This window comes from Rhamphochromis longiceps, linkage group LG23, assembly GCF_057381845.1.
Source record: "Rhamphochromis longiceps isolate RC_006_pf linkage group LG23, R_longiceps_female_GT1.1, whole genome shotgun sequence".
Lineage (NCBI taxonomy): Eukaryota > Metazoa > Chordata > Actinopteri > Cichliformes > Cichlidae > Rhamphochromis > Rhamphochromis longiceps.
In genome coordinates, this window is record NC_140578.1 from 1,217,616 (window position 1) to 1,245,309 (window position 27,694).

Consider the following 27,694-nt stretch of genomic DNA (forward strand, 5'->3'; position numbering starts at 1 on the left):
TTCATGGCTGTTTTTTTAAGGAAACACTGCACACAATGCTGAGGTATGCCAAGTTGTCAGCTAAAAGGTCTTTGGGAATGACTTTGTTGATACAAAAATACAATTTTATGTCAGTCAAACTGTCTTTGGCCTTTTTTTGTGGATTCAACGAAAGAAATGGAAACAAATGATTTGAAGTGGTTAAAGATACAATTTAAAGTCGGCTCTTTGCTAAGTTTTGTGTTATGTGTAGACACAACACTGATTCTCGAGTTAGTGCTTTTGCATGCTTCAGCATGATCACGCAGGGATTCTTCTGGTTTCCATGGTGCATAGCGCCATCTGGTGGTAGTAAATAATTTACAGTTCTTCCGTTATGGTTGTCCTACACGATCCCTGAAAGACCCATAATTTAACTCAGTCTAAAATAAGAAATTATCGATTGACTATTGTAAATAAAAAATAACATGTCTCTTATTGTTTACTGGGCACTTTAGCAAATCGGTTTAATGAAAAAACAAAAAACAGCGGCGTCAGACTCGTCGGTTTCCCGTCCAGAGGTCGTCCAACTGCCCGCCTGATCAGAAGTGGCTTCGGTTGCGGTTGGCTGGCTGTCAGTCTGTGGGAGCGGTGACAGCTCAACGGGTCGTTTTATCTTTAGCTTTGTGCCCAATACAGTCGCCACAATGTTTGAGGAAGCCAGCGAGGTGTTCGATAACATGTTTAAATCTTCGTTTCCCCTCACCTTCATCGTCTTCATCCCGGCGGTGCTGATCCTGGTGTCTCCGCTCCCGGCCGAGGCGTCGCACGAGTTCACGGTGTACCGCATGCAGCAGTACGACCTACAGGGACAGCCGTACGGTAAGGTGGCTGCTTCTTTAGCCTGCTTGTCACAAAAAAGCAGACGTCCCTGCGTGAAGTTGGTGAGACTGGGCTCAGTGTCCGACACCAGTTAGCCTTGCTGTCATACACAGTAAGCGCCCAATTTCCTGAAGCGGAGTTTCAATGACAACAGGCTGCTAATGTAGCTTAGCATAAGCTAGCTCATTTCCCCATGGCCCAAGCAGGAGCCAGGCTCCTTTAAATAATGCAACCAGAGCTCAGAGCTGAAGACGTATCCTCATTTAGTACGTTTAATGATTTTAACTTAAATGCGAGAGGCGCAAAACCCTGGCAGGCCGTTGCTCCTCAAATTGATAACTAGCTGGATGAGTGAATGACCTGTAGGGCTGTATAACATGTACACTGAAGAGTGACTGAGGAGATGAAGGGTGTCTTAAAGGGATTCCTCTGTCTAGTATCTGTGGCAGAAATAAGTAAATAGCAGCTGTCAGCCTTGACAAATAGTTCACCACTCCAAGGTCTGTGCCAAGCAGCTTTTTTCACCCTCAGCATCCCTGTGTTGAAAGATTAGTTTCAGGTCTCACTCAGTGCTGCTCCAAACCTTGTGTCTTGTGTCCTCAGGTACCAGGAATGCCATCCTGAACACGGAGGCCCGTACTGTGGAGGCAGAGGTGCTAAGTCGTCGCTGTGTAATCATGCGGCTGGCGGACTTCTCCTATGACAAGTACCAGAAAGCCCTGCGCCAGTCAGCGGGGGCTGTGGTCATCATCCTGCCAAGGAACATGTCTGCTATGCCGCAAGACATAGTGCAGGTAGCGTGCCAGTCTGTAACACCACAATCCACTATCGCATGCTTCTTCATTTTCAGTTCAGTGCTGTGTTGGTTTCCACGGTGGGTTTAGTATATAGTGAAGTCAGAGTTTATTTCTATAGCACATTTTAAACAAGTTGACCCAATTGCTCCACAGGTTATGCAAAATATACACTCTGCATGAGGTTCAGCGCACGTTCCTTTGACTGTTTCCAGGTTGATTGTTCTTTCATATTAAAGGTACTGTGTTAGGTTTGAATCCAGTCAAGGCCACACGATCAGACTTCAAAGGCTGAAGTTTTGGGATTGCGTTTGCACCATAGCACCTTTTGGCCCATCATTCTTTTTAATTTAGTGAAGCTGTGGTTTTGCTGGCCAGAGTGCTTTTGTTTCAATCAGGGCAGGTCGCAGTCACATTTATGACAAGCCCGTCTGATTTGTATATTATTGGCTTATTTTAGTAACTCTGGTGTTTGTTTTTACATAATCGTCGGCCATTTTTTTAATGAAAATTCACTAAAGCAAAGAGAAATATATAAGCCTACCCTGTCCTAATAAAAGCTCTGCTACCATTGAGTGAGTCATCACTGATTTCGTTAGTGTGCGCTATAATTTATTGCATTACAACAGCAGGTAAGCTACTTTGTGCTCACAGCTTTAGTTTATATTTATAATTTGCAGAAGATATGACCAAGTAAGGCATCAGGTCTTGAGAGAAAAATGTGCTCTTGATGGTTGTATTAAGACATTTCAGAACGTGTGGCTTACACGTTTACATCGCAGGAAGGCACAAATGCAGACACACCCAGTGTTGACATTTTTTTATGCATAGTATATTTTTTCCCTTTCTGCTGCTAATAGTCTGCACAGAGATAAAACTAAAGCATAATTTTACAGCAGTAAGTGCCATGCTCGAGGGCACCTCAGTTGTGATAGGAACAGGAAGGCAGTTGTTTTTTTGACAGCACCACCCCTTTGAGCTGTTTTTGACGGGTTTCTTTGCACCATATAAGCCTGAGCGTGTGCTGTGTTCCTGTGTTCATGCTCTACATCTTGTGACTAATTAAACCTCCCACTTCACGCGTGGGAATCTTCTGGAAAAGGAGGGACGTATAGTAGTAGTAGGCATTTGATGTGTTATGTTAAACTAATTAACATGTCTGGTGAATTGTTATCTGCACAGATTTTTGTTACACAGCTCTGTAAATGTGTAAAGCAGTTTGCTGCTTCCGCCCATCATTTGTTCTTCTCGGCGCTGGCAGAGATGAAGCGGTTGAGTCACATTTCCTTCCCTTTTATTAACTCTGCTGTCCTCGACCGTGTCTCCCGGTAGCAGTTCATGGAGTTGGAGCCTGAGATGTTGGCTACTGAGACCATCGTCCCCGTCTACTTCGCCATGGAGGATGACGAGCTGCTGTCTATCTACACACAGACCCTGACCTCCTCATCCTCACAGGGCTCCTTATCAGCGGCCGAAGGTAGAGAACCTGCTGATGATGTGTATGATTTTAAACGTCACGTTTTAGATTTTTATAATGTTTTTTGTGCTTTCTCTAGTCCTGCTGCATACGGCCACAGCCAACGGCTTTCAGATGGTGACCAGTGGAGCTCAGAGCAAAGCCGTCAGTGACTGGGCCATCACCAGTTTAGAGGTGAGCCACATTACAAACTGATTGGATGTTCATTTATCTTTTCTGATTTCATCCTTGTGTTGTTCCTTGCCAGACTTTGGCGGTGGATAATGCTCCTGCTTTACAGCCATATGTTAACCATACTTACCTCTGTAACAACTGATCCATGAGATAATTGCCAGAGTGTTTACTGCGCCTTATGACAAATAAAAAAAGGAGAAATTAGATATCAGTTATATGCATTTTAATTTGCTTTATGTTTTAGTTTGTTGCTCACAGTTAGTTTATATAAAAATATATATTTGGGGAGGTTGGGGTTTAAAAAAGTCACGTTGATGTAGAAGTCTAAAAAGCTCATGTAGCAGATATGACACCATTACTAGAGGTGGGAACATCCCATAATACACTATTATTTTTTATATTTTGTTATGCTGAATATTGCAATAACATATATGTGAGTTATCAGCTTTTTTCAACTGCAAACGATGTGCTTAAAGGTAAACTTTATCAATAACTTTTATCTTACTGGATAAAACAAATAACTCAAAAATTATTTATGCAAAATGAGATCATCGAGCACACAAACGCTGTCATTAAATCCAACCATAACTGAAATCAGTTTGCGATCGAATACGGTCATTCGATTTGTTTCTGATCATCACAAAGACACAAATGCAGAAAGTTTCCAGATTCATGTTTAACTGTTACATTTGCACCCAGCAACGTTCCTCTGTGGTGCATGAGGTGGGTCCTCTTGTTCTTGTGTTTTAATTCATAAAATATTTAATGTCCCCTGTGTAAATACAATATTACCACACAAAATACTGCAATACTATGCTGTATCGTGTTTTCCCCCCCCACCTCTAATATTTAGATTGCAGGGACCTCCAGTGTAAGATTACAGTTTCCATGTTTGCTACGTGTGTGTTACTTCCAGTAACACTTCCACCACATGGTCAGTTGTCATTGTTGTCATTGCTGTTGTATCTTAGTCACTATTGTAAACTCTGTGTAGGATACCTGCATGTTCATGTCAGGTAGATGTAAAGTATTAGGTGGCTCCACAGTGTCGCCGTTTACACGCTTGTTTGACAAATGTCGCTCCCGGGAGAAGAGACGGATCCCTTTGGCAGTCCTTTGTGAATAAGGAAAAGTAGCTTCATGTATGTTAGAATATTACAGCCTTTTTGGAAGATAATTTTTTTGTCTACAGCCAAAGCAGTACGGTGGTTACGACTATGTTTTACATAATGAAGGGTCACAGTTTTGTTTGGATCGTTTCTCTGAGAGCTTTTGAAGGCGTTTTCGTCCTACGGTGAACACGAGGAAAATCAACTGAGTGAAATGAAACGCGGTTTAATTTACTCATTGGGAACATGGTGCTTGATTCTACTCATTGGTCTCTTAAATGTTGCCAAGGCGAGTTGTGTTAATTAGTATTTTTGTTTTCATAAAAAACACTAATACATAACAAAAACCTATTCAGAGGATTTTCTCTCTGCTTTGAGGTGGAACCTGCTGCTGCCTGAAGCTCTGACTGTTGGTTTAGTGTTTTGTGTGCGACTTCTGAATATGTGGGTGGGCTTAAACTCCTGAACGAGAAACAGTCGAGCAGGTCAAAAGCTGTGGATTTACTCAGCAGGGATTACTCTGACTCAGTGTTTCTGGATGGGAAATAATTCAAAGAGTTCTTACAATAAACTGCAGTTTTAAACTGCTTGGCGCTGTTTGACTTTAGGTACTTGTGTGTAGAGCGATATGACCAAAACCTCATCTCCCGATATCAGACATCTATCGTCCGATAACGATGTAAATCACAAAAATGTAACATTTTCTGTAAACTCGTGAATCTCGGGCAGCTCGACTTGCGTGAAGTGTTTCCAGCTGTGCGTCATGTAGCTGGAGTCGAGTTTTTTAACCGATGCTGAAACGATACATTTTTAGACACAAGTTGTAACGGCGCCGTTTTCTTTGTGAGTATTTATTACACGGCGTGCTGCGGGGAGAAGCCTGTTCTAACGTTTGAGTCTAAGATCTATTTTTTAGCACCTGGCGGCTCTTTTTTACTTCTCATCCGTAAATAATCTGCATCTTTCACGTGATTCAGTTTATTTTGAAAAGTCTCAACAGGATCTTGAGCTTTATTGTGAAAGGTTTATGTGGAACATAAACAAGCGGATACGCGATGGCGTTACCGTCGTTGTTGCTAATGACAACGCATAAAAACAGGCGCTTGTCTGTCCGTGGTGTGGTTATATCAAATATAAGAGAAAGAGAGAACTTTAAGAAATTAATATAAACACTACAGTGACATCAGAACCATGAACAAATATTGCCGTAAACAGTTTATTTTGTGACACCACGAAACAAACGATAGCGTGAAATGAAACGATAGATGTTTTTATATCGTCATCAGATATATATGGTTATATCGAACAGCCCTACTCATGTGTAAATAGGTGATGATGAAGAAGAATAACTGTAACACTGCTAAAAACTGCTAAAACACATGATCATATCTTTTGCTCTCAGCACATTAATTTGCCAAAATAGACTGAACGCAATGAACAAAGTCATTGATTTTGACTGTTAGCATAAATAAATATTCTAATAAAAACACTTTGATTAAAGGCTGCATGTGTTTTAGTCATTACATTTTTTTCAGGTTTCTTCCTGTTTTTCCTGCCCGCTGTTGCTAGGTGTTGGCGCATAAGTGGTCATGTGATTGCTGGACTGTTGTTGAGAATCAACACTCTAAATTAATAAAATATTCATAAAATAATAAAATAAATACGTATAAATAAAATTGAATTGTTTTCTTTTAAACATGTAAATATAAATAAAAGAATACAGAACAAAAAACATAAATGAATGAATAACAATTCATGTTATTTAAAATTTACACGCTCAAAATGAATCTGAAGGCTTTGTCATCTGTCCTGCACAGTTCACAAGAATCTCTCCTCCTCCGAGAGTGGTCGTCAGATTTTAATGAAACAACTTGACTCTTAGTCTGTAAAGTCGGGACACTGATGGGAGCAAGACTTTACATTAGAGTAACCTTTGAACTGTATCAGACGAGCGCGTTGATGTTGTGATGTCCAAATGGACAGAAGCTGTGTTTGCCTGAGAGTTTCATGGACTATCTCAGTACCACAAACTCACCCCTTTGTTAAAAGAAAGAAAAATATTAGTTGTTTATGATCTTGAACAGAATGACTGCAGTTAGTGTGTACTCATATTTAATGAAACCTCTGTAGGGGATGCTTATCTCTGAACTCGCTTTACTCTAATTGGAGATAATTTATGTGAATTTCAGGAGCACATGTCACTCCATCCTCTGCTCTCTTTTAATAAATGTAGGCACGGCCCTGCTGGTGAAAGGTGAAGATTAGAGCTGATGCAGCCTTTAAGTACATTATATTGACTAAAAACAGTCATTTTGAGCTTTGTGTTAAAAAAGCGCTTCAGTCTGACTGCAGAGGATCAGCAGATTAGCAGAAGAGTGGAATTAACTGAACACAGTGAGATTGTTTTCTGTTCCTCTTTTATTCTCAGCGTGATATAACGGCTGAATCTGTTTGCTCACAGGGCCGTCTGGCTGGAGTTGGAGGAGAGGACCTCCCCACCATCGTGGTGGTGGCTCATTACGACTCCTTTGGTGTTGCTCCGGTATGCTTCTTTTTTCCTAACTCGGTCATCACTGACAACTTGGACACAGTCAGGGGGTTTGTCAGGAAATATCTCCAGGATTTGCTGAAGTAGGAGAGGTTATATTTGTGGAGAGCTGGTCAAAAAAGAGAAAATAGGGCAGCAAAGTAATCAGCCTGTGCTCTGTTGTGTAGTGGCTGTCATACGGAGCAGACTCAAACGGCAGTGGAGTGTCCATGTTACTGGAACTGGCCCGACTCTTCTCCAAACTCTACACCTACAAGAGGACGCACGCTGCGTGAGTAACAACGATCACGTTACGATTCTTTCTGATCATTTGTGCCTCAGGTAGCACCGTGGTGCGATGTCTTTAAGCTAGACGTCGCGCTGAAGGTCTGTTCTGCCCCTGCGTTCACAAACGCATGAACTCGAGTGACATTCGTAATCCATACGGTTTAATATGATGTCAGCTATAACAGCTTCCGCTCTTCTGGCAAAGCTTTCCACGGGGTTTAAGAGTTTTGTCAAGAATCCCCCAAACTGTTCTTTCAGAAGCATTTTTGTGAGGTCAGACACTGATGTTGGCTCTGCTCTAATTCATCCCAAAGGTGTTCTGTCGGGTTGAGGTCAGGACTCCACGCTCGCTCATCCGTGTCTTTGTGCACTGGTGTGCAGTCATGTTGGAACAGGAAGGGGTCGTCCCCGAACTGTTTCCACAAAGTTGGGAGCATGAAATGGTCCAAAGTATGCTGAAGCATTAAGAATTCCTTTCACAGGAACTTCTCACATCTTACATAAAGGGCGAGCCCTTTTCCCTTTTCCCACTCCAGAGAACAAGTGTCCGCTGCTCCAGAGTCCAGCGGTGCTTTGCTTCACGCCAACACTTTGCATTGTGCTTGGTGATGAAAAGTAAGATGATTGAGCTGCGTCACTTCTGTCTGCCGTTTATTTACTTTGTGGCAAAATGTCGAGGAAAAGTGCCGAGTTTTATCTGAAGCTTGTACCACTGATATTAATCTTTAATAACTGTCAAAATTGAGAGGAAACCAAAACCACTGCTGTACAATGCTCTCTGCCGGCTTAGTTGAATTGGTCACATGACTGCATCAAATGACTAAAATGCTTTTGAAAGCCTCCGTTTACGCTGTCCACACCGCGACGCGAAACCGGCGCTTTCCAATTTATCCACTTTGAAGAGCGTTTTCAAAAAACGCCGTCTCAGTGTGGCTGGAAGGCCAAAACGGAGAGAAGAAGACGGGTTTTCAAACAAAAACATATCAGTGTGGACGTCTGCGCTCTATGATTGTCGTTCCAAATCACTTCTGCTTCACTTCAGCTGTCTCGGTGCAACGCTGGAGTTCACTGAGATCCTTTCACACGTTTGTAGGAGCGGTCTGCATGACTTTATACACCTGTGGCCATGAAAGTGATGTGAACGCCTGAGTCCAGTGACTTGGATGGGTCAGTGAATACATCTGCAGCAAAGTGTATATGAGAAAACAGACGTAGCATTGATCGCTGACCTCAGTAGTTCATGTGAACATAAGCCAGAGTCTGTTTGTTACGTCTGTCTCATTTGTTATGGTCAGGCTGCTTCTTGAGGACTGTATTGAATTATCTTTGCACTCGGCTGAGATAACGAGCACATCTGACCGTGTTAAACACTCAGAGTGGTCACTAATATCCTGATATGGTGTGTCTGAAAGTACTTAACAGCAGAGGAAGTGAAAGAAATCACTTGTTAAAGACTGTGAAAGTGGACTTTACCATAAGTGCAGCGTTGGCACTGCTGTAGGTCTTATATAAGATGGATGTAGTAAGTGATGGCATCCGTCAATGGTTTTTAATTGGAGCTGAACTGAAGCCTAGAGATTGGCTTCATCATCATTTTTTCCCTGCTGGAGCCAAGTGCGATCAAACATGGGAAGCTGTGTTATTACACAACAACCAAATCAAAACGATGTGACTGCAGGGCTGCGCTTAGCTCCAACTAAACTCCATCAGATGCTTATTTACAGTAAAAGAGATGTGCTGAGCATCTCACTTCAGCTGATTGGGTAATGCCTCCTCAAAGTAATTTACACAAACACAGTATAGATTTGAATTTAAGGACCCTCCTGACATCACTGTAGTCAGTCCAAGCCACATATACTGTCAGTCTAATTTTATTCCTATTTATGGATATTATGGAAACGAGGGTGACACATGACTGGTAATCTGTGTTGTCTTGTTTTATTGAAAATCTGTGAATTTCTCTGTTATTTTGACCATTTGTTGAACGACCACAAGCACTCAGGAGATTTAGATTTGATCGATTGTTATTTCTATAGCCCCGAATCACAACAACAGCTGCCTCACGGCGCTTCATAACAATCAATTTACCCACTCTGAACAATCACTCGGCAACAATGGAAAAGAAACAGGAAGAAACCTTCGGCACAGGCTCAGGGAGGGACGTTCAGACATGCAGTGGAGGAGAGATTGATTTAGTTTGTTCGTTGTTATTTGTGCTTCTTCCACTTTAGCCTCAATTTCAAGTTGTGGCCGTTGCACTTTAGATAAAACTCGTTGGACATTTGCGTCATTTTAGAAAAACCTTGTTTTTTATTTTCCGTAGGCGCCATAATTACAGGCTGCATCGTTTAAACACCACATTCTGTTGCTGACCATGTGTTTACAACCACAGTGATGGCTGCTTCCAGCCGGATAAGACGCCATGTCTCAAAGCTTAAAAGTGTGCTTAGAAGGCACCGCCCACACCATCACATCACCACCAATCACACAAAGGCAGGGCAGATCCATTCTTTCATGTCACATCAGCTTGAAGCATTTTGGACATTCCCCTCTGGGCTCCCATCTCTGATTGGATTGATTTGTTGCCATGTGATTGGCTGTTTAGATGTTTGCAGTGAGTGCATATACCAATATTGCAGAAACCTCTCATGTGTGAATCGTGCTGTGTTCAGGTACAACCTGCTGTTCTTTCTGTCCGGCGGAGGAAAGTTTAACTACCAGGGCACCAAACGCTGGCTGGAGGACAATTTAGACCACACAGGTATCGTTCAGCAGTCTCACACAAACCCTGCAGCATTCATGCGTCCATAATCCACATTTCAACAGCAAGTTAATAAAAACATATTTTATAATTATTGAATGTAGTTTGTAGTATTTTTTAGTAGTAATGTGTTTAAAAGCTGGTTACATCTGTTGTCTCTTCTTCCCGTCAGACTCCAGTCTGCTGCAGGATAACGTAGCCTTTGTGTTGTGTCTGGATACTTTGGGGAACGGAGACTCTCTGCACCTCCATGTGTCCAAACCTCCCAAAGAGGGAACCCCTCAGTATTCCCTTCTGAAAGAGCTGGAGGCGGTAAGAAGTCACAGACTCGATGAGTCTTGGAGCAGCTTAGACGGATCACCTTTCTTCTTACACCCAAAGCAGAGGTTACATTCTTCTGTCTTCCTCCCAGGTGGTTGCGAGTCAGTATCCAGAGGTCAAGTTCTCCATGGTCCACAAGAAAATCAACCTGGCTGACGACATGCTGGCGTGGGAGCACGAACGTTTTGGGATCCGCCGCCTGCCCGCCTTCACTCTGTCCCACCTGCCCTCGCACCGGCTGGCTCAGCGCTCCAGCATCATGGACGTGCGGTCAGTGTCCCCCTCCTCTCGCCACGGAGCGGGAGAGCCCCCTGCTGGGTGGGTTCATTACTGCAGTTTCTTGAATCACCAAAAAATAGTGTTTCCATTCCAGCTGCCGGTCATGAGCTGTGGTCAGATTCTTGTTTTGTTGATGTTTTTGCTCAGGAAGGTTGTGACTGAAATGGTCGTTATGATGAGATGGTCATGTTCTTTAAACTGCATCGATGCACCGTCTACATAACCTGTATTTCTTTTTTGTTTTTACTCCATTTGCTTTATTTGATGATATTTTCCACCAAGATTCAGGAAAATCTTAGCAAAGGCATCATCTAGATGGTCTTTTTTACTCTGCAGACAGGCAGGACTTTTCCATGCTGTCAATAATGTTTATGATGTTTAATCTAAACGAGGTTGTAAGGAGTCAGGAGAGTCGTTTCCTCTCCTGTAGCTGTCGATTTGTCTTTTCTCTGTGAGCGAGCATCTTCTCAGACTTCCTACGTCTCAGCCTGTCTGTGTGTGAAAACAGACGCTCTGTGATCAGCTCCCTGGTTTCTGCTCTTCGCCTCGGACGACTTCCTGTCGTCTAACTGTCTGCAAACTCGTATTTGTGTCTTACAGGCCTCACGTAGATGTGAAGAAGCTCAGCAGGAACACCAAGCTGGTAGCAGAGGCTCTGGCGAGGGTCGTCTACAACCTCACAGAAAAGGTCTAAACAGCAATTTTTAAAAAGGTTTAAACCGATGAAGATTGTAGGCACTGTGATGCTAATGTGACCTGTTTCTTTAAACTTAAAGGCAGCACCTGGAGACCTGCAGATTTTCACTGAGCAGATGGTACGTCACCTGTCTGTCCTGTTACATCATCCGAGTCGCACGCCTCCCTGGAACCTGATTCATTTTATTTTCCTAAAACATACACAGTGCAGCAGATAACTTGATTTTTAGTTCTGAATCTGGATTCGTTACATCTTCAGTCTCTCAGCGATCACAGGTGTTGAGCTCACGTGTCTTTTGTAATATGGTCGGTCTCCTACCAGCAGGTGCAGGACGAGCAGCTGTCAGCCGTGGTGGACTGGCTCACGGCGCAGCCCAGAGCTGCTCAGCTGGTGGACAAAGACAGCACCGTGGTGTCCACCCTGGAGTATCACCTGGGACGCTACCTCAAGGATGTCAAAAGACACTACGTCAAAGCTGACAAGAGGTAAAAAAAAGGAAAAAATCCACACCCGCAGCGATGGGAGGGAGGTTTATTTGATGTATTTCGTAGGTTTTGATCTGTGTCCTCGTCAGCATGTCAGCTCTTCATTCTCTCCTCTTCAGGGATCCAGAGTTTGTGTTTTATGACCAGCTGAAGCAGACGATGAATGCTTACAGGTACGGCTTCAGGGAGCTGGTTTTCTCTGCACAGAGGGGCTTTAAGGCTCCTCGTACCTCTGCAGCTCACAGCTGTGATGTCATAATTATTTTGAAACTTTGTTGCATATGAGATCAAATTCATAAATAAAACATGATGTAGTAACGCTCTCTGCCCCATGTTAAACTTTTCTTTCTCCTCACTCAGAGTGAAGCCCGCTATCTTTGACCTGCTGCTGGCTGTCTGCATCGCAGCCTACCTGGGGATGGTGTATTTGGCTATCCAGGTAAGTGTCACTTTATTCATGATGGCATCGTTTCGACTCATTAGGGGACACTTAACTCTCACATCAGATCCAGGGAACCAAATACTCCAGTCGGGTAATTCACTGAGCACAAAATGATGTAACGAACATCAGCGGAGACGAAAATTAAATTAACCATAAGGGCTTGATTTGATTCACAGTCACAGTTTAGAATCACAGGCTGAATCAGGATGTTGCTGTTCGCACTCCTGACAGTCTGGAGATGAACGCGTTCAGATTTGGATCACTGCTGTGGTGCTGTTTGGTGGATTTGAACACAGTGTTGCATAATGTCCTAAAACGACTGCGTGGGCCCGTCAGTGTCTTTGTCATCCAGGACCTGCAGAGACGCTCTGGGCGCTGTACCCACGTGAGGCCCAACAGCTGGTCTTTCATCCTGGTACCCAGCGGGTTACAAATATGCTCCCCCAGTTATACTGGATTGTGTTGCAGGTGGAATAAAGTTCACCACAGCAGAGACTTTCACATCTCTCACATTTACTCTGTGTGAACGGCTGGTGAAGAAAACGGCGTCCTCCTGTGGCCCCGTCCAGCTCCTCTCATGTTCCCTGGTGTCTCCTCCACACTCTGAGGATCTCTGTTAATTTTCTGTCAAGGCCTCTTTTTGTATAGGACACACCATCTTATTCTTTCGCCTTTTTAAAAGCAAACACTAACAGTGTTAACAAAGAGATCAGGCCTAGATTAACAGATTTATTGCACTTCTCAACAATGCAGCGCCATCTGGTGGCAGGCTGCTGCATAACCTTCAGAATACAACAACTTAGCGGCTTTAAGCATCAATTGAAATGGAAAACAATTAGTCAGGTACCGACTACAAGAGCAGCTAGATTAGCCCCAAGGCCAGCTTCAGAATACCCTAACCCAGCGGTCTCCAACCTTTTTTGCGCCACGTACCGGTCCGAGGCCCGGGGGTTGGGGACCGCTGCCCTAACCCACACCTCACCAGGTGTAGTTAGTCGGGCAGTACCTGAAGACGAGTCCACTGCGGAGCTGCAGAGGTCTGCAGAGTGTGTTGGGCTCATGAGACTAACCCTGTTTCTTTTGTCTCTTTGCAGAACTTTGGAGTCCTGTACAGTGTTGTCCGTAGAATCACTCAACCCAAGGCCAAGGCCCACTAAGGCGTGCAGCAGCATTTACTGCCCCGGACCCTACTGTACCCTTTTTCCTCAAATTCAATAAACTCTAGCCAATAAGACACTGAGGCTGGACCGAGCTGCTGTTGTCACGATGGTTTCCAAACCAGCAGAATCACTTCCGTTTCCTTCGTCCGTAATGCACAAACAATGATGTCAGATCCTGTCTTGCTGCCAACTTTGACCCGTTTGGTCTCATGGACCAGAATAATCAGGAATCATTTCAGTCTCCACAGATGTCTCTGTCATTCATTCAGCGTGGTCACTCATGTTGTTTTTAACCTCTAATGACGGGGGTTAATGTCACAGGTCATGATGAGATTGGTTGAGATGTCACGTGGCTGCACCGATCGCTCCCCGTCCCTCTTCTCGGCGTACTTCACGAGCCAAACGTCGTGACATCACGTGTTGTCTCAGGCAGCTAGAGGGAGAAGCTGACCGCACAGTTTATCCCAGAATTTCCTTTTGTCAGGAGGGCTGATCACCAGGGAGTCTCTCTAAATATAACGCTCGCACGATCAGCCGCTGACGGTTCGCTGTGTCTGAAATCGTCTAGTGTTGTGTCGAGAGCGACTGGAGCGTTTCCTTTGAGTGAAACCCTCAAACACGAGTACTGTTTACGGACATGACGTCGATCTGTCTAAATGAAATGTGAAGTAGTCTTTAGATCGTATCTCCATGCCTTTAATACAAACCCCGTCACATCATTAATGTAGTTGTGCAGTGATAGTTTTCACTTTGGCGTTTCTGTTTGCTTTTCGTGCCATTTGTTTGTTTCCTGTGACGTGTCGTCTTTGTCTGATTTGCCTTTTTTTAAATCTCCAAACTGATTTAGAGAAACGGTCACGCTGGTGGCACCAGCTGCTCGGAGAGCTTGTTTCAAAATGTCACATGGAGCCATGTTTTGTTTTTCTTCCTTATCTAATCAATAAAATGAGCCCCTCCCCTTTCACCCCTTTTCTAATCAGTAGATGGGACCTTTTGCTGACTTGCAAAAATATGATTTGACCAAATCAGATATTTTTAAATCCTTGCCCTCGTCTTTGCTTTGGGTGAAAAGTGTTAATTTGCTTTTTAAAAAAATGTATTTTCTCTGTTACCACATGACCTGTGACCCCTCCCCCTCCCAATCAGCAGACCCGTGGAGGGGGAATATAAGTTATAATTTATTAAATGGCTTTGTTTTTGTTTCGTGCACTGAATCTGCTTCATCTGCAACACTTGATCTTTGCAATGAAAGTGAAAACGGTTGTGATTAAAAATAAATGACACATGAAAAACACTCAAATCGTTCTTTACCCACATGTTTTATTTCATGAGAAAAAAGGAACGATAACATTGGCTGAATGGTATTAAAATCGTATTACAAAAAAGCAAGTATGAGGTTTGTTTTTATCAAGTAGTCGTGTTTCAGAAAGTGGCCAGATTCAGTTCAACCTCGGGGGTCATTTGTACATCTTTGTGCATCAAGGGTCCAAAACAAGTTAAAACACATTTGAAATTAAGAGATTTAATTATTCATCCTTCAGTTGCTAAATCCACCTTTTAATTTTGATCTACTGATGAACAATAAAAATAATATTAAATTACAGTGCAATGCGTAAAAATACCTGCAGGGCTTTTTCTGGCCCTGTCGCTCTGTTAGCGCTCCTCTTTGCTCCCACAGACACTCGCCTCATCAGCTCGGGTGGAAATTTTGGCACAATCAAATCATGACAAAGCTTTGGGTCAAAAACTTTGAGGCAGTCTCTGAAAGTTTGTTTCTGCCACTGAATTTCTTATTTCATCTTTTTGCAATTGAAATTTTGATTAACTCTACTTGCCTTTGTTTTTCAGTGGTGGAAAAAAAGCTTCCATGTTGACCAGAAACAATCTGAACGCCATTTTTGTTGTTTGTTTATTGGGCGAGGACGAAGCTGAGGTGCCGAGATCAACGTGTAATAATCCGCTTACTGCAGCCTCTTAAATAAGGTGACTTCTCAAAGATGCCGTTACACCGATGAGTCTGTGGAAAGTTCCCTTTGTGTCGTCACTCCCTAAAACATTTTTAGTAACTGCGAACCAGCCAACATACCTGAACAACAAAAACACCTGATTGGACCTCATCAGTAAGGTCGCCCTGTCAGTTATGAAGCTTTGGCGACTGTATGCATACAGGGACCAAATACATCCTCATTTTACTTTCCATCACCTGCAACAGGAGGTCCTGTGAGTCCTTCATTCATTCATCATCACTCCCCTAAACATAAGGGAGTGGGGGTGATGAGGTGAGAGCGCACAGCGGGCTCTGCTGCTAACGTCTCGGTCCTGTTTGTGCACTTTAACATCGCGCCCCGATGTTCTTAGTGTGCGCTGATGGGGAGCGATGAGGTCAAGTTCACACGACCTCAGCTGTAAGCCAGTGTTGACAGGATGGTTTTAGTCAACTCTGAGCCGGGGGTGGGCGATGTGGGTGAAATCTGTCATAATGATCATTTTTAATATTCATAATTTGTACTTGCTGATTAAAAACACAATGAGGTTCTGAAGGACAGTAACCAGGGTGGAAGCAGTTAGCAAATTGGCTAGTGTTACGCATAACCATACTGCCCACCCCACGAACAGTTACTTGTACAGACATCAGCGCAGTTGTACGAGACGTTTCTGAGAGCGCCACGTCAGGCTTTAGGGGGCGAGTCACACCCGATCCAGGACGTGGATTTTTGAGGGTTTACTGCAGACTTCATTCTGAGCTCATCGGCAAACTACGGATCGTCTCGCCTCACAGCAACATGTCGGATCAACCGTGTCACCTACAGTACAGATGTGTCACCACTACAGTAAAACGAGCGCAAGCCCGCATTCAGATTAAATGGAAGAGGTCGGAGACTAGATCCAGATGTTTGCCACGTAGATGGACAAGCCCCCCCCCCCCCCCCGAAAATATCCGACCTGGGCTGTCAGATCACGATCAGCGACTCACACGCAGCAGGAAAAACAACGACACATCTGACATACAAACTGCTCTCTCTCAGGAAAAATAACAGCAGCAAATTAAAATAAATCAATGCAGATAATCTGCACCAACAGATACTAAGGAAAAGGAAATAAGTTAGCTCTTAACCCCCCCCCCCCAAACACGATGCGAGCAGTGTGGAAGACACACAAAGCAAAGCGGATCGTCTCGTAGGGACAGACGACATCTGCAGCCTGCTCCAGCAGCACAAGCATGCTGTTCATCCAAACAAGCGCTTGAATTTGATCGAGAAGGTGGAGAAACTGAAATATCCCTTATTTTCGACAGCGGCCGTTCCCACTAAAGTGCGAGCTGGAAACCAGCGAGGGAAAACCGAGGGAACAGTTCCCTTTCACTCGAGTTCAAGTTATTAATATGCTCAAATTAGAAATCATAGAAAAATCTTCCCTTGGGCTGGGGGAAACGTTTCTGGGATATTTGTGTTCGGTGGCCTCGCTGCACCAAAAACATAGAGAAAACAAACAGATCGCTTTTAGGACGAGTTAGTAAAAACTTCATGATTACACAGCTGTAGGATGTTTCGTGATCATTTCATAGCAGTTCCAAAATCATTCCGATGTCATGCATTTCTGAATTCCATAATCTGCGCATACATAACGTTTTGTTTGTCATCGTTCAGTCTTTCCATGATTATTATTGGCTCCTTTTTTTAGCCGCCACCACCTGAAATCTTTTGATTCTGAAACCCAGTCAATCAAGTCCAGCTATTTGCTGTCATTAAACCAGCTTGTACGCCTTCATGTCAGCGACAGATGCTCTGCGACACACACACACACACACGAGAACAAATAATTTAAAAAACAAAGCAAATGAACTTTCCGTACAGGAATGACAGGTGGATATTCCTAATGCCTGCGATGGTCAGTACAAGAGAAACAAAAGATTAAAAAACATCCACTTTACACACACACACAGCCTGGTTTTTTGAAATCAAGATAATTGAAAGCAGGCAGCCAGAGCCGCCTGGTCCCAGCCACCGACTTGTGCGATGATATGAAAATCAATACATGTGGTGAAGCGGCCATAAGGCCAGGCAGCCTTTCTCACACCACTGCGCCATGTTTGTTTTTTACCCTTCCTCCTCATATCATAGGTCAGAGAGGACGGGCGGAGGTGTAAGATGGAGGAAGCGATTCATTAGGAATTACTAAATATCTAAATGTCTACAGAACCATTTACTGGCCAAAACCTTTCCTTGCCTGGGCGCTGCGGTGCTGTGCACGGTGCTGCGCAGGGTGCTGTAGGCCCCGCACAACTGTACGCGACAATCACAGTCCAGCTCTCATTCAAACTGCTCGTTTCTACTGAATCTGTCAAATGTAAAGTTAACAAGAGTAAGACAAAAAGTCGGCTGAAATAACATTCACAGTGCTCCAATTAAACCAATCTGGAAACAAAATGACAGCGATGATTTGAAATGTTCTAAAAACAAATACAGAGAGTAAAAAGTCATCAGACGCGATGTTTCCCTTTCAAGATGCTCTTCCTTTAAAACATGCTCCACGCTGAAGGAGGGCGTCTTTGTCTTGCATGTACCAGCAGCCTAGTGCCAGGTGGTGGCGACGGAGGGCCTGTTATAAATGCTTCTCCTTTGTGATCCCGTTCTGCACGTGTTTCCTGGAAAGAAAGCCAGATGGGAGAGAAAGGAGTGAGAATCCTGAGGTGATCAGCAGAAGTGAGACATCAGCAGACACGGGGCATATCAGAAGTGTTCAAGGCCAGGCAGATAAGGACCAAACAGCACGCCCGGGGCTTTCTTACACGAACTCATTTGCCTTTGGGACAGGAGCGCACATCTGATAACTCAGCCTACCTGAGTTAGTATTCAAAATGAGGCTAGTTTTAGACACAGCACAGCAGGGATGCACATGGCAGCCCCTCAGATAACGACATGAACCTATAACCTCAGCTAAAAGTACACTTTGCTTTTTGTCAGCACTTCTTAGTTTAAAGCTCACTGCTGCAAATACAGATTACACAGGAAACAGCTTGTGACTATCATATCATGTGGTGACTTTTGATGTAAGCTAACTGCTTCCACAGGTTATGAAAGTGCATTTCTTCTGCTTAACCAGCTGTTGGTGAGCTGTGGGACTGTGGAGCTCTGCAGGCAAATATGTATTACAGCATGTAGCAAACCAAGTTTACACAGCGGCACCCAGGTGAAAACAGAGGTTTTAAATTCTGTCACGGGCTGTGAAAGGGATTTTAAAATGTAATATTTCAGTTATAAACAAATGTAATTTGAGGTACCAGAACTTTTTCTGTAACTTTACACATTGGTCATGTAGAAAAACTGAGACTACTGTTGAAACTGAACTTCTTTTTCTTATCTTGAGAACATGTTTAGCTAAATGTCTTTTCACTGACAGAAAGCGGAGTGTCACTGCTCCAGCATCCGGTGTCCCACAATGTCAAATTAATTTACTATCTCTGCATTAAAGCTTCCTCTTTGTCTAAGCAGCTGTACAATGTAGCCTACAAAGGCTTAAATATACAGCATCACATCTTACCTTAATGCTAGCAGTGCTACGTTAAACGCTAATTGTAGTGTCAGCTTGCTAACATGCTAAATTAGCTAAACATTAGCATGCTAAGATTAATGCAGTCATACATGCTGTTTGCAATGGATCATTAGCATCAAGCTAATAGACGCTATGCAGACCGACAGAACCACCTTTACCAGCATTAACGTGAAGTAATGGGAAGGAACTTTGACCTTAATTCTTTTCTTTCCTCAATTATTTCCAGTCAACTGCATGTAGGAGAGGAACACAGCTTTCAGCGTGGCAGTCTTTCTATTGGCCAGTAGGGGGCGATCTCCTGAGCATTGTCTATTAAAACCCCTGGAGGGTCTTAAGGACATTTATTGTCTTTTGAATTTTTAGTTTTAAACCATTTTCACTGTGTTGAGTGGATTAAAGCCAAATTTGTCAAAGAATCTTTTTTTAACTTTTTTTTTTTTAATTGTGGTGTAAATTCATTAAATTAGCCTAAAATGGCTAAGCTACAGCGATGCATCCACCTTTATGCCTTTGGACAAAAATTGTCCCATTGAAACCCATTATAAACGCTATTTTTCACGCCAGAAAAATTAAGGTTTAAGGGAAAGTCAGGTCTCCACCTTAGGTTTCGTTTTTAACTAGAGACCTTAGAGTTGTAATTTTTTTATTTGTCCACCGAGTGGCGCCCTTGCTTCACATTTGACCTCTGCTCGAAAACAGCGGGCTGCAGAACTGAACTGCGGGAAAGGAAGTCTGATTTCCGGCTTGCATCACCAGCTATGCCCGCTGATCGGGCGAGACCAATCCACCCTCTCACCGACGTGAGAGGGTGGATTTTTTTTTTTCAATCAACAGGAAATGACGTATTTGTTGTCACGTGGTATGGATGTGTCTGCTGGAGAAAGGAGTCCCACGCAACATGCCCCGGTTCTTCGTCGCAACTTACCCCGGGAAGAGGCACTAATTTCGGCCTAGAGGACCAGCATTGACCGCCTGGAGACTATTTTCGGTTCCGGAAATTTTTTTTTAAAGTAGATCGAAATTAATTTTGGTGCCGATCTTTGGACCATCTAAAGGCCTAATTATATTAACTATCAAATATTACTTCAAATGTTTTTTTTGGAAAATATTTAGTTTTTTAGGGTTTTTTTTTAGTTTTTTTGTAATACAACTGGGATTTAAAGGGTTAAAACAACGAAAATATAATTAAAACTTTATATGAATATTTCAGGGAGAAGTAGTTTTAAAAGACTGACCAATTTAAAGTGAAATTTTTTTTTTAATATTTAATATTTTTATTGCACTTTTGGGGAATTTGCATTTTTCATGGATTTTTTAATGTGCTCCTGCAAAAAAAATAATGGCAGGTCAAAATTCATTTTGGTGCCAATCTTTTGTCCATCTGAAGGCCTAATTATAATAATAATCAAATATTACTTCAAATGGTTTTTTTTGAAAATATTTAGTTTTTTTGTTTTTTGGGGCTAAAAAAACAGGGTGCTCATGTAATGAAACTGGTATTTAAAGGGTTAAAACAACGAAAATATAATTAAAACTTTATATAAATATTTCAGGGAGAAATAGTTTTAAAAGACTGACCAATTTAAAGTGAAAAAAAATATGAATATATAAAGTTTTTATAGCACTTTTTGGGGAATGGACATTTATTGTCGTTAAGCACAAAGGTGGATGCATTTTTAAGACGCCTCCAGGTGTTAAGTCTACCAGAAAATGATCCTACATCTTACTTGATTGACCTTGTAGTCTCAAGTCTTCCTTAGTATAACATTATTCTTTGTTCCCACTTAAAGTGGAACAGCAGGAAATTCTTTAGGGCACGGCTACTTAGAGCCACAACAATTTAAGCGTCCAGTGTCCTCAGTTTGTCTCACAGCTTAGCACATTGCTGCCTCCCACTGGTGTTGTACATCAGTGCAGTGTTTGGCATCCCACTGAGTGGGTAGCGTTCTGTGTTTGTGTCCCATCAAACAGCATTATAAAGGGAAATCTGTCTAATGTCCAGTTTCCCAAATTCTCCTTTGACCCAGTCACACGGGAACCCACGAGCACATGCAGTGCAGGCTCCAGGAACCCACTGAGTTTCTCTGCTAGCTCCAATCCACTCGCCAGCCTGAATGTCCCGGCGTTAGCCTTGTAAATATGATGTCATCTTTCTGAGGCCACGTTTACCTGATGCTTCGATGTTGTATAGCTTTCTGCTGTCTGCTTCCCACTCAAGCTGTCACTGATGATTCAGCCTCTCGCTGATGAATCGGTCAGCTCAAAGCACAAAGCGCAGCATCAAAGAGCTGCTCGCATGGCTTTGGGCTCGCCGTTTTGTTTGTTTGTTTAGTATACTCGACATATTCCAGTAAGGCTTGGCTATAGAAATGTGTTTCATCATTAAATGTGTATTTTGGTAACGTCTGGATGTCTTGTACTGTCAGGCAGCGCTCAGAGAGGATGGTTGAAACAGGACCGTTTACAGTCTAATGTGTTAAATCTAATAATTTATTAATGTGGAAATTCTGCCACTGAACATCAGCACAGCTGCTTTGGTTTCCTCTAAAATAAGATCTACATTACATGACCCAAAGTACACATGCTGAAGGTTGGGCTCACCCCTGTGCAGAGTTGTGATGTCCAGCATCATCAGTGCTGTTTTCTGCTGGAGGCTCCTTCCTGCTGTCCTCGTCCTCGTACTCCCTAACATCGTTCACCTCCTTTACTTTCAGCAGCTTCACTACAAACATCACAATGAACTGCACACAACAGGGGAGGAAAACAGGAAATGCAAAGAAATCAGACGGCGTGTCCAAAAATGAAAGACTTTCAGGGTTTGAATGAAACATTTGACAAAACCAGTGTCCTCACCAAGAACCAGTAGATGTTCATGAGAAGCAGGGCGAAGAGAAGCGCATTGAAGAAGAAGTAAAAGGGGATGTGGGGGACGGACTGGAGGCTGGACACACATGTGGCATACATGACTTTGAGGGGGAACCAGTACAGACGGAACCAGAACCTGAGAGAGACGAAAACGGGAACACAATGTATTACATATCCGCTCGTCTTCAGCGTCTTCCAGACAGAATAATTATAATGCTGTCAAGACTACAAAACGCTTCACCGTGATGGAGAACAAATGGAGAACAAGCAGCTGAGGAAAATAAGCCGATGTTAAATCTCTCACCAAGTGATGCTGAAGCTGACAGAGCCCAAGTTGGACAGCACGTCGTTTAGCAGGTAATAGCCTCCTCCTCTGGACTTCAGGTAGACGTTGAGCTTGGTGAACTCCAGCTGGATGTCGTTGATGTCGTGCAGGAATAACACTAGAATCCCGATGTTGTGGTATCTGGAGGGCAGAGAGCACAGACTGTGGCACGAGGATCCTGATAGATGCTGAGCTCGGTGACAAGAAGAAAGCAGACTTGACTTTTACATTTTCTATACATTCACTCTGTTGTCTTTGTTCTTTGGGTCGGTACAATGTGATATTTAGACACACCACATAGCTTTTTATCCTTTTTACCTCAAAACACTGAAGAGGTCAGCGGTCCAATTACAATTCAGTCTTATATATATATAGCTCCAAATCACAACAAAAGTTGCCCAAAAGCATTTTGTATGGCCTACAACAACACAGAGAAAGCCACAGTAATCATATGAGCCCCTAAGAGCAAGAGCTCTGGCGACAGTGGGAAGGGAAAAACTCCCTTTTAACAGGAAGAAGCCTCCGACAGAGCCAGCCTCAGGGAGGGGCGGGGCCATCTGTAACGTGATAAATGTCATTCCCTCGATGTTGTCAGCAATCGTATTTACAGATTTACTTTTTTCTGATAATTTGCATTTTACTTAAGGCAGTGAACGAACACATCTGCTCTAGTTTCCACTAAACTCTGCCTCCTACCCTCCAGTCAAACTGGTGTTTCGACTAACCAACCAAAACTATACAATCATTCATGAACTGTGATTTTGTGCTTCTGTGTTAGAAAATGAGCTGAAAAACAAAAAGTACCTGAATGCGTAGGAGAAGCTGATGAGCGCCAGCGTGATGATGTGGTGCACCACCATGACAGCAGAGTCCTTCCTCCATGCGTCCATATAGATGGTAGCATAAATGGAGTGGCCGTAGAAGCTGCCCTGGATCAGGTAGGCGATGGCGATGTCTGTAGGCACTGACATACCGCTCTTCCAGTCTGCAGGGACAGATGGGAAATTTTATCCTGCTTGCATAAGAAGGTGTTTTAAGAACACGCTTGTGAATGTAGATAATGAATGATGTACAGTAAAGCATTTTGTTTTTATTCTGGACTTCACTGTTTCCCTTCCTGTCGCCAACGCCGTCTTTAACACGACCATAAATAACAAAGATACTCTGTTTACAGGGCAGCAACACCACACACTGGGCGATACGGGTTTCTAGTCTTAACGAGCTTTTGTGGGGTTTTTTTGGTAATACTTTTTTGTAACACTTTGTAATTTTAAGCCATTAAACTGTGGTCAACCAAACATGCAGAAAGGCCTCAGCTGACAGTGAGATTCAAATCCAGAGCTCATTAACATCCGTGCACAAGTCAATCATGTGTGCACTTCTTAAAGCCTCTAAAACACATGACTACCTGCCGCTCATCAACATCTTTGTTAATCGATAAATGCACGATGACCTCGGTTTGGATCGAGACGCGCAGTGAAATCAGAACATCTTCCAATAAACACAAAGAGTCGTGCAGCCTCTTGAAGAAGTTCACCTCTGAACTTCCTCACATGCATCCTATCTACATCCTTCTTCTCATAAGACAGCTTCTGCTCTTTGCACAATTTCTCACAAGATAAAAGGCGAAGAGGCGACTGCGTTGCATTTGTCACTGCGGTGGAACAGAGGCGTACCTTTCATATCAGGCCCCCAGCTCACGTGATGGAGGCACATGTTTGTCTCTGCCAAAATGTGGTTTAACGCACTGTCGACCATTTGTGGCCAAAAATAGAGTCACAGTATCTGTCAGATCAGATTGTGGTGGCGTCTAGATCTCAGAAACATTTACAGTCAAACACCATCAGCATCTGCTGGTGACTGAGTGAAGAATGACTCAGCCACACTGTTTGTGACACATTTCATGAAACAGACGACTGTGGAGGCTTTTTTTTAAACTCTAACTATGACTGTAACTCTAACTGTGACTGTAACTGTGACTGTAGCTGTGACTGTGACTGTAACCTTAACTGTGACTGTAGCTGTAACTGTGACTGTAGCTGTGACTGTGACTGTAGCTGTAACTGTGACTGTAGCTGTGACTGTAACTGTAACTGTGACTGTAGCTGTGACTGTGACTGTAGCTGTGACTGTAGCTGTAACTGTGACTGTAACCTTAACTGTGACTGTAGCTGTAACTGTAACTGTGACTGTAGCTGTGACTGTGACTGTAGCTGTAACTGTGACTGTAGCTGTGACTGTAACTGTAACTGTGACTGTAGCTGTGACTGTGACTGTAGCTGTGACTGTAGCTGTAACTGTGACTGTAACCTTAACTGTGACTGTAGCTGTAACTGTAACTGTGACTGTAGCTGTAACTGTAACTGTGACTGTAGCTGTGACTGTAGCTGTAACTGTGACTGTAACTGTAGCTGTGACTGTAGCTGTGACTGTAGCTGTAACTGTGACTGTAACTGTAGCTGTGACTGTGACTGTAACCTTAACTGTGACTGTAGCTGTAACTGTAGCTGTAACTGTGACTGTAACTGTAGCTGTGACTGTAGCTGTGACTGTAGCTGTAACTGTGACTGTAACTGTAGCTGTAACTGTGACTGTAACCTTAACTGTGACTGTAGCTGTAACTGTAACTGTGACTGTAGCTGTGACTGTAGCTGTGACTGTAGCTGTAACTGTGACTGTAGCTGTGACTGTAGCTGTAACTGTGACTGTAGCTGTAACTGTGACTGTAGCTGTGACTGTGACTGTCGCTGTGACTGTAACCTTAACTGTGACTGTAGCTGTAACTGTAACTGTGACTGTAGCTGTGACTGTAGCTGTAACTGTGACTGTAGCTGTAACTGTGACTAATAACGGCTCTGACTGGGGGTCTCTGGAGTCCAAAGCCTTAGTAATGGCTTTGTAACTCTTTTCAGACTGATAGATGTCAATGACTCATGTTGACGTGTTGCTTTTTGAGCTCTTTTAGCTAAATTGACTCAGTCAGCAGGTTTTATTTAAGTGAGTTCTTGATTTATCAGGTCTGGCAGTGGCTAATGGTTCATTCACAGTTAATTCATGACTTAACAAAAGTGGCCAATTACTTTATTCAGGGTCAGGTAAGATTTTTTTCCCTTAATAAATGAAATCATCATTTAAAAATGTTTATCTTTGGCTAATATTTGATGCTCAACAACATTTAAGTGTGACACATATGCAAGAAACCCGCTGCAAATGGACAATAACTTCCAGGGGATACCAGAAGTGAAGGGTCAGCTGTGGTAGTCAGGATGGGAGGAAGCTGGAGCGATCGCGTTTATCCCCGAGAGCTTTACAGAGGGTTTTTAAAGTGCTGTGAGAAACGAGCTAAATGCATGTAGCCTGGCTTATATCACTGAAACCTATCGGATGTTGGACGGAAACTTTCTCCTCCTGTGTTTGAGTAAGGCTCGTCTCCAGTGATATGGGGTTACGTTGGGGCCTTGTGTAAAGTTCATTGATTGGACCGTCCGTCATTAAACATTGAGAGGAGGGCCGCTAGCTGCATCACAACAGAGGAGCTGCCAAGGGGGAGGCATGGGAACTGGAGCCTTTTTCCCCCTCTACTGGGGACCAAAGCTTTTCTCATCTCTTTGGGGCAGCGATACACTCCTCCTCCTCAGTCCCGTCACTGCACTTTGATTTCGACTAATTTCCTAAATTCTCACAGTAGCTGTATCTCTCTTTCCCTTCCTCCCTCCATTAGTAACAGTCCAGCCTTGTAGAGGAATAAAGCTTCTGCACACATCTCAGGCTGACAGCTATTAAAAGCGAAGCAGCGATTAAACACGAACCTGGCGCCGTCAGCTAGCCTTTGTGAGCTCGGCGCAGGAGCCTTGACAACTCTGTGTCTGATAGAAGAGGCTGAGAGACTATGAAAGGCACCACTGAATTATATGTGAAATCCCCAGTGTGCATCTATCCTCTATTAGCAATGCAATGATGAGCACTACACAGGGTCTCAGCCGCGGCGCTGCTCTCCATGAAGTACAATTTGCCGCTGATTTATTGTAAACGGTGGGGCAGAACTCGGAAAACATGAATAAATTATTACTAGATAGCTTTATTTTAACAAATACTGGTCTGTATAAACAAGTAAATGAACCTTGGTGTTCATCTGAACAACAGACTGGACTGGACTCATAACTCAGACGCCCTCTACAGGAAAGGGCAGAGCAGGCTGTACCTGCTGCGGAGACTCAGGTCGTTTGGAGTGGAGGGCCCACTCCTGAAGACCTTCTATGACTCTGTGGTGGCTTCTGCTATCTTTTATGGTGTGGTCTGCTGGGGCGGCAGCATCTCTGCTGGGGACAGGAAGAGACTGAACAGGGTGATCCGAAGGGCCAGCTCTGTTCTAGGATGCCCTCTGGACCCAGTGGAGGTGGTGAGTGACAGGAGAATGGCGGCTAAGCTGTCATCCCTGTTGGACAACGTCTCCCACCCCATGCAGCAGACTGTGACAGCACTGAGCAGCTCCTTCAGTGGGAGACTGCGGCACCCACGGTGTGGGACGGAGAGATTTCGCAGGTCTTTCCTCCCCACTGCTGTCAGACTCCACAACAAAGACTTTAACTGAACAAACACACACATCCACACATGTGCAATAACACTAAGTGCAATAATCTTTTCTGGCATCGTTGTATTTTTACTCAGTTGTATATAGCATTCGTATTCTATTTTTATCTTATTGTATATTTTTATTCTATTTTATTCTACTGTATATAGTATATTATTTTATTCTATTCTGTACAGCTGTGTACTGTATTTATTCTTATTGTATTCTAATTTTTGCGTCATAACTTTTGCACTGTCCACTTCCTGCTGTGACAAAACAAATTTCCCACGTGTGGGACTAATAAAGGTTATCTTATCTTATCTTAAATAAATATGCTTTTTGCATTGTATAAAAAAACTACAATAAATCCTAAAGAACCATAAAAGGTGACCAGTTAAAAGCTGCAAATATGCATAAACCAGAACCACATCCTGCATGCGCTGCTATAAATATCTGCCTATTTGAGGACTCAAGGTGGCATTTTACCCCCACAGTGTCTCCACAGGATTAGGCAGCGCTCCTGCTGTTTCATTAGATTAAAATGGCTTCAGCTTCTGAGCTGAGAGGTTCGGTATCTGTGTAAGTTAAAGTGCTGAGAGAATTGTGACTTAAAAATCGCCTGTTCGGGTTTTGTAGCATCCTGTATGATGAAGAGCTTAGGATTCAGTTAGCACAGGCTACAGAAGACATGTGATCAGTGTTGTGTATCGTACCGTAGAAGACAGAGGGCGGGTCATGGAAATAGGAGTAGGAGGTGAAGAAGAGCAGGTAGGTGCTGTAGGACCAGGACATGGTGTAGAAGACCAGCTTCCACGCGCTCTCTGGCATCTTGGCAGCATCTTTGGGCAGCAGCCTACACCACTGTCCGAGAGGCTGCAGAGAGAGCAGAGAGAGAGACGGTGAGAAAAAAACACCAGAGGAAGTCGAGCTGAGAATTAAATGAGCTGTTTCTAGACTTTTGGGTAGATCCTTGGAAACTGACGCTTTTTAAAAAATCTATTCTACATGCAGTGAGAGTCTGGGAAGG

General features: G+C 43.4%; 2 protein-coding genes across 6 annotated transcripts in view; one reads left to right on the forward strand and one right to left on the reverse strand.

Moving 5' to 3' along the window:
• Positions 1-555: 555 nt before the first annotated feature.
• On the forward strand, positions 556-14,648 carry ncln (nicalin). 5 transcript variants are annotated; one of them, XM_085397517.1, is made up of 15 exons: positions 556-840; positions 1,444-1,634; positions 2,967-3,111; positions 3,191-3,285; positions 6,856-6,936; positions 7,110-7,213; positions 9,882-9,970; positions 10,143-10,282; positions 10,383-10,561; positions 11,171-11,258; positions 11,347-11,385; positions 11,589-11,752; positions 11,872-11,925; positions 12,113-12,191; positions 13,289-14,648. In XM_085397517.1, the coding sequence occupies exons 1-15, from the start codon at positions 666-668 to the stop codon at positions 13,349-13,351; spliced, it is 1,686 nt and encodes a 561-aa protein (XP_085253643.1). In that variant the 5' UTR covers positions 556-665; the 3' UTR covers positions 13,352-14,648. The 5 variants fall into 5 exon arrangements, with proteins under 5 accessions (XP_085253643.1, XP_085253644.1, XP_085253642.1 ...); XM_085397518.1 differs by having other exon boundaries at positions 11,592-11,752; XM_085397516.1 differs by having other exon boundaries at positions 2,970-3,111; positions 10,383-10,609.
• A 499-nt stretch (positions 14,649-15,147) lies between these two features.
• Positions 15,148-27,694, reverse strand: part of cers1 (ceramide synthase 1) — a 33,008-nt gene continuing 20,461 nt past the window's right edge. The window contains exons 2-7 of the mRNA XM_085397519.1: positions 27,381-27,540; positions 22,902-23,082; positions 22,077-22,238; positions 21,761-21,908; positions 21,509-21,648; positions 15,148-17,999 (exon numbers count right to left, since the gene is read on the reverse strand). Of these exons, the coding sequence (XP_085253645.1) occupies positions 17,957-17,999; positions 21,509-21,648; positions 21,761-21,908; positions 22,077-22,238; positions 22,902-23,082; positions 27,381-27,540 (834 nt within the window). The 3' untranslated portion in view covers positions 15,148-17,956. The remainder of the gene's footprint in view (positions 18,000-21,508; positions 21,649-21,760; positions 21,909-22,076; positions 22,239-22,901; positions 23,083-27,380; positions 27,541-27,694) is intronic.

Excerpts from the sequence above, each read along its gene's own strand:
- ncln (XM_085397514.1), top strand. The coding sequence starts at position 666 with ATGTTTGAGGAAGCCAGCGAGGTGTTCGATAACATGTTTAAATCTTCG. Across the intron at positions 841-1,443 it reads CCTACAGGGACAGCCGTACG|GTACCAGGAATGCCATCCTG; the intron begins GTAAGGTGGCTG and ends TTGTGTCCTCAG. Across the intron at positions 12,192-13,288 it reads TGGTGTATTTGGCTATCCAG|AACTTTGGAGTCCTGTACAG; the intron begins GTAAGTGTCACT and ends GTCTCTTTGCAG.